The sequence below is a fragment of the Staurois parvus genome, unplaced genomic scaffold (genome assembly GCF_062004578.1).
Source record: "Staurois parvus isolate SC_StPar_1 unplaced genomic scaffold, SC_StPar_1.0 ptg000534l, whole genome shotgun sequence".
Classification (NCBI taxonomy): domain Eukaryota; kingdom Metazoa; phylum Chordata; class Amphibia; order Anura; family Ranidae; genus Staurois; species Staurois parvus.
The window spans coordinates 513,641-529,745 of NW_028318330.1; the positions used below are offsets into that span (position 1 = coordinate 513,641).

Consider the following 16,105-nt stretch of genomic DNA (forward strand, 5'->3'; position numbering starts at 1 on the left):
ACCAGCAGATGGTGGACTGTGGGGAACTCACCAGCAGATGGTGGACTGTGGGGAACTCACCAGCAGATGGTGGACTGTGGGGACTCCCCAGCAGATGGTGGACTGTGGGGACTCACCAGCAGATGGTAGACTGTGGGGACTCACCAGCAGATGGTAGACTGTGGGGAACTCACCAGCAGATGGTGGACTGTGGGGACTCACCAGCAGATGGTGGACTTTGGGGACTTACCAGCAGATGGTGGACTGTGGGGAACTCACCAGCAGATGGTGGACTTTGGGGACTTACCAGCAGATGGTGGACTGTGGGGAACTCACCAGCAATGCCATGCCAAGGTCTGATGAGTACAATTCAGGGAGGGGTGATTTGTGCTAGGGATGGTTTTGTCATGGAAGTTGGGGGAGGGGATTGGTGCTGGGGGTTGTTTTGTCATGGAGGTTGGGGGAGGGGATTGGTGCTGGGGGTTGTTTTGTCATGGAGTTTGGGGGAGGGGATTGGTGCTGGGGGTTGATTTGTCATGGAGATTGGGGGAGGGGATTGGTTTGTCATGGAGGTTGGGGGAGGGGATTGGTGCTGGGGGTTGTTTTGTCATGGAGGTTGGGGGAGGGGATTGGTGCTGGGGGTTGTTTTGTCATGGAGATTAGGGGAGGGGATTGGTTTGTCATGGAGGTTGGGGGAGGGGATTGGTGCTGGGGGTTGTTTTGTCATGGAGGTTGGGGGAGGGGATTGGTGCTGGGGGTTGTTTTGTCATGGAGGTTGGGGGAGAGGGATTTATGTTTGGGGACACAATGTACTTTACTTACTTTTGGCCTCTACACTCTGTGAACCATGCACTCTTGGCCCAGATAAAAGTAGGCTCAAGTGTTATTAAACTATACCTCTTTAAGCCCCTCCCACTGTGAGCACATTTTAGCCACACCCAGTATTTGGTGTAGAGTGCTTTGAGTGCTGCTATAATCCCCGCCCCCTCCACAGCTGCTCCAACTCCAATAAAAGTGGACATGGTCAGTAGAGTGTCCCTGGATTTTATGTTGAAAATCTGGTCACCTTCCAGTCCCGTTCTCTCCAGGACATATCATAGAATGAAGCCGTATTGTTCTTTTAGTGACATCATCCCATGTTCTGTCCATTTCCACACTGACACCAACAGTTCCTCCACCATCCTGGAGTATTTGTTGTCACCATGTTTCCAATGATGGAGATCCAGAGACTGACCAGAGTCTTCTTCTCAATGTCACCAGACCACCTCTTCCTCTACTATTGGAGTGCTGGGCCTTTCTATGACTACTCTGGACCCCAACCTCTTCTATATGATTGTGAAGATTCCTATTTACTAAGAAGAGAAAGAAGCTGCAGAAAATGTCCATGATGGAGATGAGGGTTCCATATAGTATGAGCAGCATCTCCCTTCACTCTGTAACCAAGACCTAGTCTGCAATGCCCAGAATGACACCAATGAGTCTCTGACCAATCTGACGGTTTGGATGGACTTTCTCCTTTGATTATCTCCAGGCAGTGGCGTATTTAGGTTTTGTGCTGCCCTAGGCAACACCAAAATCATTTGCCCCCCATGGACACCGACCAAAACAACCCCCCCTTCTTCCTCCCATGGAGAGAGCCTGACATTGACCAACAACACCCCTGCCCCCCACCCGGGAAAGCCTTCCAGGACCCCCCCATTCCCATGCGATAGGGAGACACTCATCTTCACAGCTCCACACATCCCCGGGAATGAGAGCCAGGCTCTACATACACCATCAAGCAGCCCGCAGCTTCTCTCAGATCCCACCTGGTTCCCATGGTGGCTTGTCCCTTCTTTCATCCCTTCTGCTGGGGAGATGTGCTACCCCCCCTGAAAAATGCCGCCCTAGGCAAGTGCCTTGTTAGCCTTGTGGTAAATACACCCCTGTCTCCAGGTGACCATGAATTAGTTCTCCAATATCTCCCCGGTGTTCTGCAGACAGATATACTTTTCCTGATGACTTGTGTTGTACAGATTCCTCGTGTTCCCCGATACGAGCTCATACATTGGACTTGTTCAACTTTCTAACCAGGAGTGAATGGACTTGGCAAGATACTCTCCCTATGTAGAGGACACGTGGCCTGGTTTGGTTCTGGAGGTGGGGGAAGTGCATACATGTCCTCCACTTTCCTGGCCTGACAAGCTGCAGACTGGGATATGGGTCTAGGATGGATTTTGTGGGGGACCCCATACTTTATTGGGGTTTTTTAAGGATTTGGTAAGATGTTGGTAGGGACCATGTTCTATTTTTTACATGGTGTCTCCTTTGAAATCCATTCTAAACCTGAAAGGCCTGGTATGAATTTTATTAGTGACACCCTATGCCACCCTGGAAAACCGCAGCTGACACCTGAATGGAATGATCAGGAATGCATTGCTGGTTGTCAGGATGCCTGGGGCCACTGGTTCTCTACTAGAGATGAGCCCAACTGCCCGGGGTTCAGTCCCAGCAGAGTTCCGAGAAGTTTCCATGCTTATTCCAAATCCCATCCAAATCAATCGGAGCAAAATCAACAGGCCCATTTTCTAAGCTAATAGGCCAATAGGTGTGAGAAAATAGCATGGGGGAGGGGAAGGGACACTGCAATGGGAAAAAAAAAGTTTTAAAAAAATTCCATTCAGCCAGGAGCGGGAATTTTTTTTTAAATGCTTAACGTGAAACAATAAAAATGTCCAAATCTTTTAACCTCTTCATCTCTGGAGCAATGTTTTCCCTGTTTGTATACATGTATAAATCTGCATTTGTGTTGAGTAAATAGATACCAAACAAGTCAAGTCTTACAATTGTGTGCGCCTGAGACATGGCAATGACGGCCCCTGAAAATCTCCATAGGAGACACTTTAAAGCCTTTACTGCTCATCAGTATAGAGACAACTGTGATCTGTGGTGGTGGAATGATTCCTCTCACTGCGACATTCGTGGCGATACCTCACATGTGTGGTGCAATCACGCTTTACATACACATACACACCCTTTGTGTACTTTTGTGTTTGCAGGGCAACGGGGGTTACGTTTAATTTTTTAATAAATGTTATTGTCATTTGTATTTTTGTACTTGTGTATTTATTTCCTATTTAGCTGTATTGCTATCACAATGAGTTAACAACCCACTGTGACATGATTGGTCAGGTGACAGGTCCTCTTTATGAGACATCGGGGCTCTATTAGACCTCCAATGCCTCCTCTACCCTCCAATGCACAGATGGCGCTCAGTTAGATGCTTCCTTGGCTGGATCATCCGGGGAATGACGGCTCAGAAACAGGAAACACTCAGAGCTGAGGACTTCATTCAGTGCAGAGGAGATTGGGGAATGGACGTTCACCAGTCTCCTCCATCTTGGCCTCCTGAAGGCACTGGATGTGGTCTCGGGATCCCAGAATGAGTGCAAGAACCATGCGGGGGGAAGAGGGAGCTGTGATGGGGGCATCACCACCTGCAGTGTAAATGTGATCAGGTAGTTATACAGCCACCCGGATCACTTTTACTGTGCAGCTGGGAGGCGGCTGAAGGAAACAAGCACTGCTACTGCCGCCATCACCTTGTGAGGGTCTGTGTGATGTTTCAAAAGAAAAAAGGAAGACGGCAATTTAAGGCATTTTTTTCTTTGTAAATTTCACTTTTTCTGTAGCCCCTCCTACAGCAAGAATTAAAAAACGTATAGATCCCCAAATACATACCGGACCCTCTGAGTCTAAGAGTCTATGGGGGTACCTCATACAAAAAGTGTGTGCCCCCCCAGAAAATCCATAGCAGACCCTTAATCCAAGCATGCAGCCTGGCTGACCAGGAAGGGGAGAGGGAAGAGTATGTGGCCCCACCCCCCTCCTGAACCATACCAGCCCATGTGCTCTCAATATGGGGTACCTTGTCAGGGGGGACCCCCTGTGGCAATGCACCTTGTCCCTATACAGATGAGGACAAGGGCCTCATCCCACACCCCTGGCCTGATGGTTGTGGGGGATCTGTGGTCAGGGAGGTTCATCAGAATCTGGAATGCCCAGACACCGACCCCCCATATCAGTGAGTTTGGGGTACATAGTACACAGCACCCCTACTCATTCATAAAAAAAGGAAATAAAGTGATAAAGACCCTCAATGTCCTCACTGACTGATAGAGTCCTGAGCTGTCATCAGATATATAAAGGAAGGGGCGGGGATAGTGGTGACATCATTGCCCATATATGGCCATATTCAGACAATGATGTCATCCTCTATTCCCTGCCCATTTGCCTATGTGACCATGTAAGTGAGTGGGTGGGGTGAAGTCAGTGGTTGCTAAGGATGCAGCTGTTGCAGGCAGCTGTTGCTTCCCTAGCAACCAGGGAGAGCCAGAAGCCATCATGTCGGTCTGCAGCAAATGCGATAAACTTTGGATGTTCAGAAGAATGTGGGAGCCGCCAGTGTTCATCCAAACTTCTGTCCAGACTCGGAGCTCATCCCTCATCCCAGATTATTGTCAGGGTGTGGGAGGATTGTATCTGCCAGACCGGGATCTGTAGGTGTGTGTGTGTCACTGCCCGGAACACCAGTCACATCACACACTCCAGGTTGTGCCAATCAGCCCTCAATCATGTGTGTGGGGTGTGCGGGGGGGGTAGGTGGTCAATGAAAGAAGTGATCACACCGGGATTCTGGATGGAAGGTTAGCTCAGGGGATCCTCTGAGGTGTGTGGGGATCACTTGTCTGCTCTACAGACCTCAGATTGTATGAAAGATTTGTATCTGCCTGTGTGTGTCCAGCCAGTCCCATGTGGAAGTGTCTCCCTCAAGTGGTGGTTAGCAGTATTGCAGGCTGTGAGATCCGTATCATTGCTGGTATTATCTTAGCCAGTCACCGTGGGCATGATTTCCTTAACACCCATCATTGGTACAACATCAAGATAAAACCTTGGGATAAAATAAGCTCCATTGTTGGTGTCAGTGAGATAAAATAAGCCCCATCCTTGGTGTCAGTGAGATAAAATAAGCCCCATTGTAGGTGTTAGTGAGATAAAATAAACCCCATTGTTGGTGTCACTGAGATAAAATAAGCCCCATTGTTGGTGTCAGTGAGATAAAATAAGCCCCATTGTTGGTGTCAGTGAGATAAAATAAGCCCCATTGTTGGTGTCAGTGAGAACTAAGTGTACCCCCAGCCCAGAATTGGTGGTCAGTGGTGGTACTTACCTGATCCCACCCTCCCGCTGCCTCTCTGCTGATGTTGGAGTTCCACTTTCCCTGTCAGAAAGGAGATGCCGGCTCCCAGCAGTCGGGTGTCATTGCAGTGACTGGTGATGGCAGAGCTCCCGGCTGTCCCTCCTTCCTCCTCCTTGGTCCCTCATTCTGCTCGGATCTCTATAGTTGGATATAAAATGCTCTATTTATCTATCAGGAAGTGTTTCCCGGGGCTAAACCTTCCCTCCAACGTCTACATTTCTGGATTATTACATTTCTAAAGCCGGTATAAAGGAATAGAAGTATAAACAGCACTTGTGGGGTTATCTCATCATTTCTTTGTATCATTCTCCTTTAGGGGGTGTGGCAGGGGGTGTGTCCTATGTCTTCATACCTTCACTAATAGGTGTCCCTCGTTCCTATCACAGAAATATGGGAGATACGTGATGGAACCCAGAGAGTGTTCAAGGTGTCATCACCTCAATGCCACTCTGCATGGAGTCCTGGAATCTGTGAGACATGATGGGACAGGAGACTAAATCCCGGGACTGTCCCTCATCATCCGGGACACTCGGCACCTATGAAAGAGCCGGGGCCACACTACCAGACATTTCTCAGGGCTGCAGATCCTCTGACCTCCATAAGGTGGTGATCACAGACAGGAAGTCTCTCTGGAAGACAAGAAGTGATGTCAGGTACAGACAGGAAGTGATGTCAGGTACAGACAGGAAGTGATGTCAGGTACAGACAGGAAGAGATCTCAGGTACAGACAGGAAGTTCCATGTGGGAGGAATCAGAGAGGAGAAATTGTTGAAAGTGGCAGCAGAGGAGGTAATAAGATGTTATTTCCAATTTACACCCAGTAACCCCCCGTCATGTCTGTCCTCTCTCTCCATAGTCATGTCCGTCCTCTTCCTCCATAGTCACGTCCGTCCTCTTCCTCCATAGTCACGTCCGTCCTCTTCCTCCATGGTCATGTCCGTCCTCTTCCTCCATAGTCACTGTGACGTCTTTTATCTCCAGCAGATGATGATACACACATATATAGTGTGGGAACCCAGATGAACCCCTTCAGGGGGAGGAGTTGATGATAATATATTTGCTCCCAAAGCTGGCCTACATGGTTCAGTTTTATCGTTCAGCCAGCGGGATGAGCATAAAAACTGAAGTGATTCCCCCATCCACACATTGGAGGTGGATGGGGGAATCCTCCCCGCTGCACTCTTGTATTCTGACAATGGGAGGACTCCTCCGCTCTCAGAATACACAGATCAGCACTGAAGCTATTGGCTGCAGCCGCTGGGGGAGTGGCTTTTATCCGGCAGTGGCCACACATGGATGGAAATGTGAGCGATCCCTGCTGAACCAGCTGAATTTCCATGGATCTATGGTCACCTTCAGTGACTTCCTCCCCTCCCCCTCATCTCCTTCATGATGGAAGTCATGCTGAGATCATCTCCCATTGGCTGAGCAATATTCTCATTTGTCTCTCAGCTCCTTCTTGCTATTCCTCGTCCTGCCTGTTGTTTCCTTGGATTGATTTTCTGTGTAGTGACCCCGGCTTGGTCTCTTGGATGCGCTCGTCTGTTGCCTGCCCTGACCTTTCTCCTGATTCCTGGATCTCCTCCTCATCTCTCCTCCATATCCTCTTACACAGCTTTTCTCCACACCTGCAGTGACCCTGGGGGGAGGAAACTTGGCACCAGCACGCCGCCAAATCCATCCCCACCATTAGGGGCTCTGGAGACAATTGTCTGCTATTTACACTCCGTTCCTCCGCACGTCACCTGATCACATGACAGCTTACTTCCACAGATTCCGGACAGATTTCTGGATGTAAAGGTCAAAGGTCACTCTTCAGTTTAGGAGAGGTAGGACACACCCAGGAACAAGGATTTGGTTTGCATGGGAGCTTCATATAGAGGACCCCTCAAACCTCCCCATCCAAATGTTCCTCCATCCAGAGTCTATATGTCCTATGACATCACACTGACCTCACCAGTCCTCCTCCCAATGTCCCTCCATCCAGAGTCAGAGAATCCTATGACATCACATTGACCTCACAGCCCCTCCTCCCAATATCCCTCCATCCAGAGTCTATATGTCCTATGACATCACACTGACCTCACAGCTCCTCCTCCCAATGTCCCTCCATCCAGAGTCAGAGAATCCTATGACATCACACTGACCTCACAGCTCCTCCTCCCAATGTCCCTCCATCCGGAGTCAGAGAATCCTATGACATCACACTGACCTCACAGCTCCTCCTCCCAATGTCCCTCCATCCAGAGTCAGAGAATCCTATGACATCACACTGACCTCACAGCTCCTCCTCCCAATGTCCCTCCATCCAGAGTCAGAGAATCCTATGACATCACACTGACCTCACAGCTCCTCCTCCCAATGTCCCTCCATCCAGAGTCAGAGAATCCTATGATGTCACTGTAACATAAATGTAAGAGTAGAATCATGTTATCAGTAGCTGAGATGTGAGGTGATCAGTAGAAATTTGAAATTGTAGATTTAGTTTTGTGACGGAGGGTAAGCGGGTCAGAACACACAAGGCAGACGGCAAACACTTAAAGATTTATTAAAACAGACAACAGTCACTCAATGGGGAGTAGTGCAGGGAGAGAGAGTCCACAATACCTGTAGTCCAGCCCCAAGGCAAAGTTAAAGTCTCTACAGCAGTTTATAATCCAAACAGGGGGGTGGTGTGAGTCTCTGTAGTAGTTGTAATCCAACAGGGAGGTGGAGTGGGAGTACAAGAACAGTTCAGGGAAAACAGGAGAGCATAAACTCATGGGTCCAACAGGGATGTCCTGGTTCACAGCGGACGGCACACAGCAACAGCGGGTAGTTCTAGCACACAGCCGAGGGGCAGTTGAGGCAAAGAGAGCCTGGGCACAGCCTGGGCACAGCAGAGGGCAATTCAGGCAGGCAAGGTAATCAGGGCCCACAGCAGAAGGTAGCTCTGGCAGGCAGGAGGTCCGGGCACAGCAGAGGGCAATTCACAGGGTAGCGATCCAGGGACTCACCAGCCAGCAGTGTACAAAGCAAAGTACAGTTCCAAGCATCTCTTAGTTAAGGCTCAGGCAGGAGTAGCCCTGTCCATCATGGTTCCAGCTCTCCCAAAAACGAGTCCATATGGTCCTGCAATTGTCCCCAGCTTCCTGCTAAGAAGTGGCCTGGACTGGTTTTCCCCAGCCACACAGAGCCATGCTGCCTTTGTTCTATATAGAGATACATCCCATTTCCCCTCCCCCTGTGAGGCCCAGGAACTTCAGACAACACACAAAAAAAGAATATTTCTGCTGTCCATCACAACTTTCATTCTATGTTATTACAGATAAGTGTTCAGTATTCAGTCAGAGAAATATGTTCACCAATTAGCATCTGAAAGGACAGAGCAGCTTCTTACCTGGAGGTGACACCTGAATGCCAATAAAACATCACCTATGTAGCCAGACTTTGCCACCTTCTTGAACCTAATAGAATAATCCTAGTCATTTTGGCTACAAGAGTCAGCAGGAAATAGATCAGAGGAATCTATTTAATCTCTCATAAAAGCTAAAATATTAGTTGCAGAGAGATGAAAATACTTCCTTCTGATTGGACACACTGTAGGCTACATCTGCATGTAAAACTGTATTTGTAGCCTCTGTAGAATCCCAGAGAAATGCACAAAATGGTTATATGGCACCTGATTGCGACAGCTGAACAGTGATTGGTACTGTCGCGATCGGACTGATGCGCTTGTGTCAGAAATCATTTTCCTGACTCAGTGATCCAAATCGTTTCTTGTCCATTCAAGATTGGGCACCTCAGAACACAGAACATCCTGTGGGTTGGTACAGGAACACCCCTGAGGGTTGATTGGCCAAGGGTTAAAGTCCTAATAATAAATTGAGGACCCTGAGATATGGACGGGGTGATTCGTACGGAGTCGGTTCAATATGACTGGTGAATTGCAGACTTTCTTTGACTTCCTCCAGTCGCAGGATAAATCTTGGTAAGGTTTTATTTCTGTTTTTATTCCCTTTTATGTTATAGTCAATAGCCAATTGTGTGTCTTTTTGTATTCAATCAGAAAATTATTAAGTGACTTCTGTGTACTAAGCTCAGGCTCATATCTCCAGAGAGATTGTTGTATTGTAGTGTCTATGTGCTTGCTCTAAGTTCATTGCCAATCTGTATGCAATTGCACTGCGTGTTGGCAGATAGCATGCAGATTGTAAAGTAGCAGATCTGCCAGATGGAGATCGATGTGTGTTTGGTGGCCCAGCAGACCAGTCTGCGGACAAACTGTTGGGTGGTGGCAAGCTACTGTTTGTTGTGTGTCCGGTGTGGGGGGGGTGGACAGTGGAAGACTGATTAACACCGGGGTTCTAGCTTGTAGGATAGCTGGAGGAATCCTAGAAAGGTGTGCCAATTGCTAGACTGCTCCCCAACCTTTGCACAAGATTGTATGTAAGATTTCTGTTTGCCTGTGTGTGGTCAGCCAGCTGGATTGGAGTGGAGTCTCCCTCTAGTGGTGACCAAAGATAGTGCAGGCTGTGAAGGTATATCACGGTCAGTCTTATATGCTCAAAGTCCCCTCATTCCCTCTTTACCCCAGTCATGGGCGGACCACACTTCAGTTAGCTAGTTACCGTGGGAGTGCATTTTATCTATGACATCACAGTGACCTCACAGTTCCTCTCCCAATGTTCCTCCATCCAGAGTCAGAGAATCCTATGACATCACACTGACCTCACAGCTCCTCCTCCCAATATCCCTCCATCCAGAGTCAGAGAATCCTATGACATCACACTGACCTCACAGCTCCTCCTCCCAATGCCCCTCCATCCAGAGTCAGAGAATCCTATGACATCACACTGACCTCACAGTTCCTCCTCCCAATGCCCCTCCAACCAGAGTCAGAGAATCCTATGACATCACACTGACCTCCCAGTTCCTCCTCCCAATGTCCCTCCATCCAGAGTCAGAGAATCCTATGACATCACAATGACCTCACAGCTCCTCCTCCCAATGTCCCTCCATCCAGAGTCAGAGAATCCTATGACATCACACTGACCTCACAGCTCCTCCTCCCAATGTCGCTCCATCTGACTTTTTTTCTGATGCTCTTAGGATGTGGGGTCCCTTGGTATCCTCACATGTAAAGTGGGACTGTTGGTCCTGCGTTGTATGTAATGACATCAGAATGCTGCAACAAGCCTATACCCTGCGTAGTGTGGGGGTCCTGTGGGGGGGAATTATACCTCAGCCTGAAGTGGGGCTTTAATAAAATGGAGACCTGAATGGAGAGGTGAGGAGGATTCTGGGAATATCATTTGATGTGACTATTTGTGTTCAGATGTAGAGTTTTCCTCCTGTGAAGTCTGGAGATCATATGACATCACATTGCCTCCACCTCCCTCCCTGATAGAAGAGAGAAAGAAGAAGAAGATTCTAGAAGTCACCAGAGAGATCACTGAGCTGCTGACAGGAGAGGTGAGCGGTGCCGGGAATTCTGGGACATTCTCCAGTAACAGACAAGGGATGTGTCTGGATGGTGACTGTATCATTGTGTGTGTCAGGTTCCTATAAGGTGTCAGGGTGTCACTGTCTATTTCTCCATGGAGGAGTGGGAGTATTTAGAAGGACACAAGGATCTCTACAAGGACGTCATGATGGACAATCAGCCGCCCCTCACATCACCGGGTAAGAGGAGACTTTATTGTAAAGGAGAGAGCAGTACGGAGGATCCACCTAGATCCCCCATCATCTGATAAACACATAGAAACAATGGATTCAGTCAGTGTGTGTGTTTCCTACAGATGGATCCAGTCATGGGAACCCACCAGAGAGATGTCCCCGTCCTCTGTATTCCCGGGATTCCACACAGGAAGGTCACACCATCCCTCACCATCATCAGGTAGATGATGACAATTATTGGTAGTTGTGATTTATACACAGCATGTTTGTTACAATGAATGTTTTATTATATCTTTCAGAGTGGAATCCTCGGGGATGATAATATTGATGTTAAAGAAGAGTATAAAGAGGAGGATGAGGAGTATGGAGTGATGGAGGAGTTTTCAGAAGGACACAAGGATATGATGGAGCCACCTAATACCAGGAACCCACCAAAGAGATGTCCCCGTCCTCTGTATTCCCGGGATTCCACACAGGAAGGTCACACCATCCCTCACCATCAGGTAGATGAGGAACAATCACTGATAGTATCATTAGGATCTGTACATTATCTGCATTGTTACCATTGATGTCATTTTTATTATATATTCAGAGTGGAAACCTGAGAGATCCTAAAGTTGAGGTTAAAGAAGAGATTAAAGAGGAGGATGAGGATGGGGGGATGGAGGAGTCAGAGCTTCTAAAAGAACACAAAGATCTGTACCAGGACACCATGGTGGAGTCATCCAGCTACAGGAACCCACCAGAGAGATGTCCCCGTCCTCTGTATTCCCGGGATTCCACACAGGAAGGTCACACCATCCCTCACTATTACAAGGTTGGTGGGATGGAGCATTTAGAACATGGATTCATGGTGACAATGTGTGGATATTTTATGTGACCTTACATTTTACAGATGATATTTTCTCTCATTTCCTTGATTTAGAGTGGAGATCCAATCGATATAAAAGTTGAGGTGAAAGCAGAAGAAGAAGAGGCGTATGTGAGGGATGATCAGCAGTCTATGGAGGAGGATGGAATAACGGGGACATTTATAGAGGAGGACACTCCTACAGAGATCAGCACAGGTGGGTCATGAACACTAAATCCATTCCTCCACCCATACTGCTCACTGATTGGTCCAGAGTAGGGCGGGGACTGGGTGATATCAGCCTGTAATCCCCTGGTCACTTTCCTGAGCTGTGTTCCCCGTCCTGTATTCCTGGATTTCTCTCGGATAATCTTCCTTCTCTGTGCTGCAGACACAATTTATGTCTCTAGACTGGATTTATGGAGGTTCTGGGGTTCAGCTGGCAGTAAAATGTTGATTCATAAGCTCTTCTCAACCTCTTTTTTGTTCCTCCCATTTCCTCCCAGCTGGACATTTTATATCGGATGATGTGATTGGAGCACAGACTTTTACATGGTGATAATAATGTGATAACATCCTCCAACTTTGGACCCTTAAACAGAAAGTGATAATGAGGGTGGAGTCAATACCCCAATGATGGTGGTCTTCAGGATCAGTCCAGTCTTCATCTTGGTTGTTCTCCCCCCATCCTCACTCTCTGACCTCTGGTGGGGCTCAGCCCCGCTGTTCTTCATGACTAAATCATGGAGTAAATAAGGAAGTGCAGTACTTCTTGTGTTGGGAAGATGGCGATGAGTGATAGAGGGGGTGGGGACCCTCGTCCTATAATCCCCTCATCACTGTCCCTCCTATAAAAGACAGTTCTGGTTGTTTCCTCACTCTCTGACTAAGGTCCATGAATAAAGAAATGACCTGGTAGGAGATCAGAGGAGCCATTTCCTAGTTCCCTTGAGGGTGGAATTGTAAGCTCCTCAGAGACCAAGCTGCCTGATGTGGGCGGAGTCTTGGTTTGGGGGAACCAATCAGCTCCTTTCTAGTAATCCTCTGTCTTTGTATTTTAGTCCATGGCCGGGAGATGAGGAAAACCTCCGAGGATTGTCTCACTTTGTCTCCAGACTGGAAAGTAGAGGATGAGGACATCACACAGTATAGTCCAGGAGAAAACCCGGCTCCCTCCAATGTCCATCCGGCACCACCCAGTGTAGATGGACCATCGGATTCCTCGTATCCTGAGGAACCTCAGACTGTGCGGGACCAGGCCGGCCTTCCAACAGGGAAGAGCTTCTCCTGTACTGAGTGCGGGAAGGGTTTCCATTTCAAATCCAAACTTAACGTGCATAAAAGATCTCACACAGGGGAGAAGCCGTATTCTTGCCCTGAATGCGGAAAATGTTTTTCACAAAGGTCCAATCTTTACAGACATCAGAGATCGCATACGGGGCAAAAGCCATATTCCTGTCTTGAGTGTGGAGAATGTTTTTCAGACAATTCCAGTCTTTACACACATCAGAGATCTCACACGGGGGAGAGGAAATATTCTTGCCCTGAGTGCGGGAAATGTTTTTCACAGAAGTCCAGTCTTTACACACATCAGAGATCTCACACGGGAGAGAAGCCGTTTTCCTGCCCTGAGTGTGGGAAATGTTTTCCACACAAGTCCCATCTTTACACACATCACAGATCCCACACAGGGGAGAAGCCATATTCCTGTCCTGAGTGCAGGAAATGTTTTGCACAAAAATCAGATCTTGCCATACATGAAAGGTCTCACACAGGTGAGAAGCCGTATTCTTGTTCTGAGTGTGGGAAATGTTTTTCAGTGAAGTCCAATCTTTACACACATCAAAGATCTCACACGGGGGAGAAGCCGTATTCCTGTCCTGAGTGTGGGAAATGTTTTTCAAGGAAGTCCCATCTTTCCAGACATCAGAGATCTCACACGGGGGAGAAGCCACTTTCCTGTCCTGAGTGTGGGAAATGTTTTTCAATGAAGTCCCATCTTTCCAGACATCAGAGATCTCACACAGGTGAGAAGCCGTATTCTTGTCCTGAGTGCGGGAAATGTTTTTCAGATAAGTCCAGTCTTTACACACATCAAAGATCTCACACGGGGGAGAAGCCGTATTCCTGTCCTGAGTGTGGGAAATGTTTTTCAAGGAAGTCCCATCTTTCCAGACATCAGAGATCTCACACGGGGGAGAAGCCATATTCCTGTCCTGAGTGTGGTAAATGTTTTTCAGTGAAGTCCGATCTTTCAAGACATCAGAGATCTCACATGAGGAGAAGCCACTTCCCTGTCCTGAGTGAGGGAAATGTTCCTCACTGAAGTCCTGTCTTCCTGTACATCAGGGGTCCCACACAACCCTGGAGGTGTATTAGTGCCTTGAGTGTGGGAAATGTCTTCTAGATGAATGTTGCTGGACATCCCAGCTCTCATGTGGGGAAGAAGCACACCCTGATATACACCTCAGATATACTCCATGGCTGATCTTCATCATGGAAGAAACAGTCCATAAGGAGATCAGAGGTCCCCAAAGACATGGATGAAGTGTGGGACCGGGTCGGCCATTAATATCAGGAGAAGAGTAAAAATGGAGTCCTGACCTGTGATTGGCTGAGTACATTTTGTGGTGGGAGATTTCACAAACACTTGAGGTGTGTTTAAAAATAAATATTTCTACCTCCTGTATACCGGACACTTCCACCCCCTTCCTGCCCAGGCTGACTGGTAACTATCAGCGCTCTCACACTTTGAATGACAATTACACAGTCATGCAACATTGTACCCAAATTATATTTTTATCATTTTTTTTCACACAAATAGATATTTATTTTGGTGGTATTAAACACCACTTTTTACCATTTTTCTTGTTTCTTGTTTTTACAAATAAATGGTCTTTCCTTATAAATGTAGACAAAGGTGTATTCTGCGCCATTTCTTGGGTACAATAACCCCAATCAGTGTCTATGATTCAGTGTGTAGGAGAGTTATAGAGTCTACAAACTATGGGATAGATGTCTGAAAATCCATCATGTCTGATGACGGCAGATCTCATTTCTGAGGACCAAAAACACCAGAACGGTACAAATTGTCAGAACTTTATCTGTGAGGAAATAATCCGTATACAATTCATGGAAACAGGCGGGATCTGGAATGAAGGAGATTCCCTACTAATTCTCACAAAGTAACCGACATCCCAGTTCTGTATTTGTGATAATTGGAAGACAAAATAAAAAGCAATAATGTGCAAAAATATATATTTATTAATAATATAAATCAGTACAAAATGGGGATGAAATCTAATAGGTGATGATAAATAATAAACAATACAAGATAACAGTACAATGATCTAATCCACAATAATGGGGAGAAATACAAGCCAGCAATTACTTCCAAATATTAATGAATTACATCCAACTGTCTGGAAATGTCGTGTAAGAAATCAGTAACTCAGCAACATGTGACAACAGATATACAAATCCCCCCCGTGATCTCTCTACACCCAGATATTCAATGCTCAACGTGTACCTTGGCATGACTTGATCTGGAATCCCATACACAGGCCAATCCAATCCGCTTACAATCTGAGATGAAGATGTAATGTTACATGAAGTAGTCTGCCTTGTCATATATATACTGTATACATCCGGATAAACCATTGACTAGAAGCCAGAATCAGCTTCAGGGATATGTAAAATCAATCTTCCCCAGAGGAGTGAAATGATAATAATTTATACTGCAGGTAAAATGACGTCACATCCCCTCCTGTGCTCACCAGAACCGTTATCGGACTAAACAATGTATCTGGAGATATAAGGGGAGTACAAGTTATCTGAGGAAAATGAAAGTTCTAGTTCCCAATATGGACTGTATGGTGTCAGTGATGTCATCTTTCAGTGCGCTCACTTCAGGGGGTGTCTGTGTCCGTCTGTTGCCCCTTGTCTCCTGTCTTGTGAGGTCTCTTTGGTGATGTGGTCTCCTCTCTGTCCGTCTCTTACTTTTATCCCTCCAAATAAAACCTAGGCGGGCAAAGCTTATCTCTCCTCACGATGACGTCAGACTAGGTGCTATTTTCTCTACTAATTGATTTCAGTGACCTGAAGGGGGCAGTATAGGATGAGGAATTCTCTGACATGTCTTCTGGAACATGACAAGGGTTGACCTTTAACCTCGGCTGGTAAGGACATGACTACATTAGAGAGAACTGCTTTTCTGCCAGGTTTGGTGTCACACAGACTGGTACCCATGTCACTGCTAATAATGTATTACTGAAAGTGGTTGTAAACCTAAAAAACACAAATCAGTCTAATCCTGCATTTGGGTAGATTTTACCTTTACTGAGCCATTCAGCTTAGTCTGGTATCTTGAAGCCATCCC

At 47.1% G+C, this 16,105-nt stretch overlaps 1 protein-coding gene across 1 annotated transcript; it reads left to right on the plus strand.

Moving 5' to 3' along the window:
- Window positions 1-207: 207 nt before the first annotated feature.
- On the plus strand, window positions 208-14,053 carry LOC149451519 (uncharacterized). Its single transcript, XM_089690573.1, has 5 exons — window positions 208-333; window positions 11,177-11,380; window positions 11,470-11,694; window positions 11,803-11,944; window positions 12,789-14,053. The coding sequence occupies exons 1-5, from the start codon at window positions 208-210 to the stop codon at window positions 14,051-14,053; spliced, it is 1,962 nt and encodes a 653-aa protein (XP_089546699.1).
- The last annotated feature ends 2,052 nt before the right edge of the window (window positions 14,054-16,105 follow it).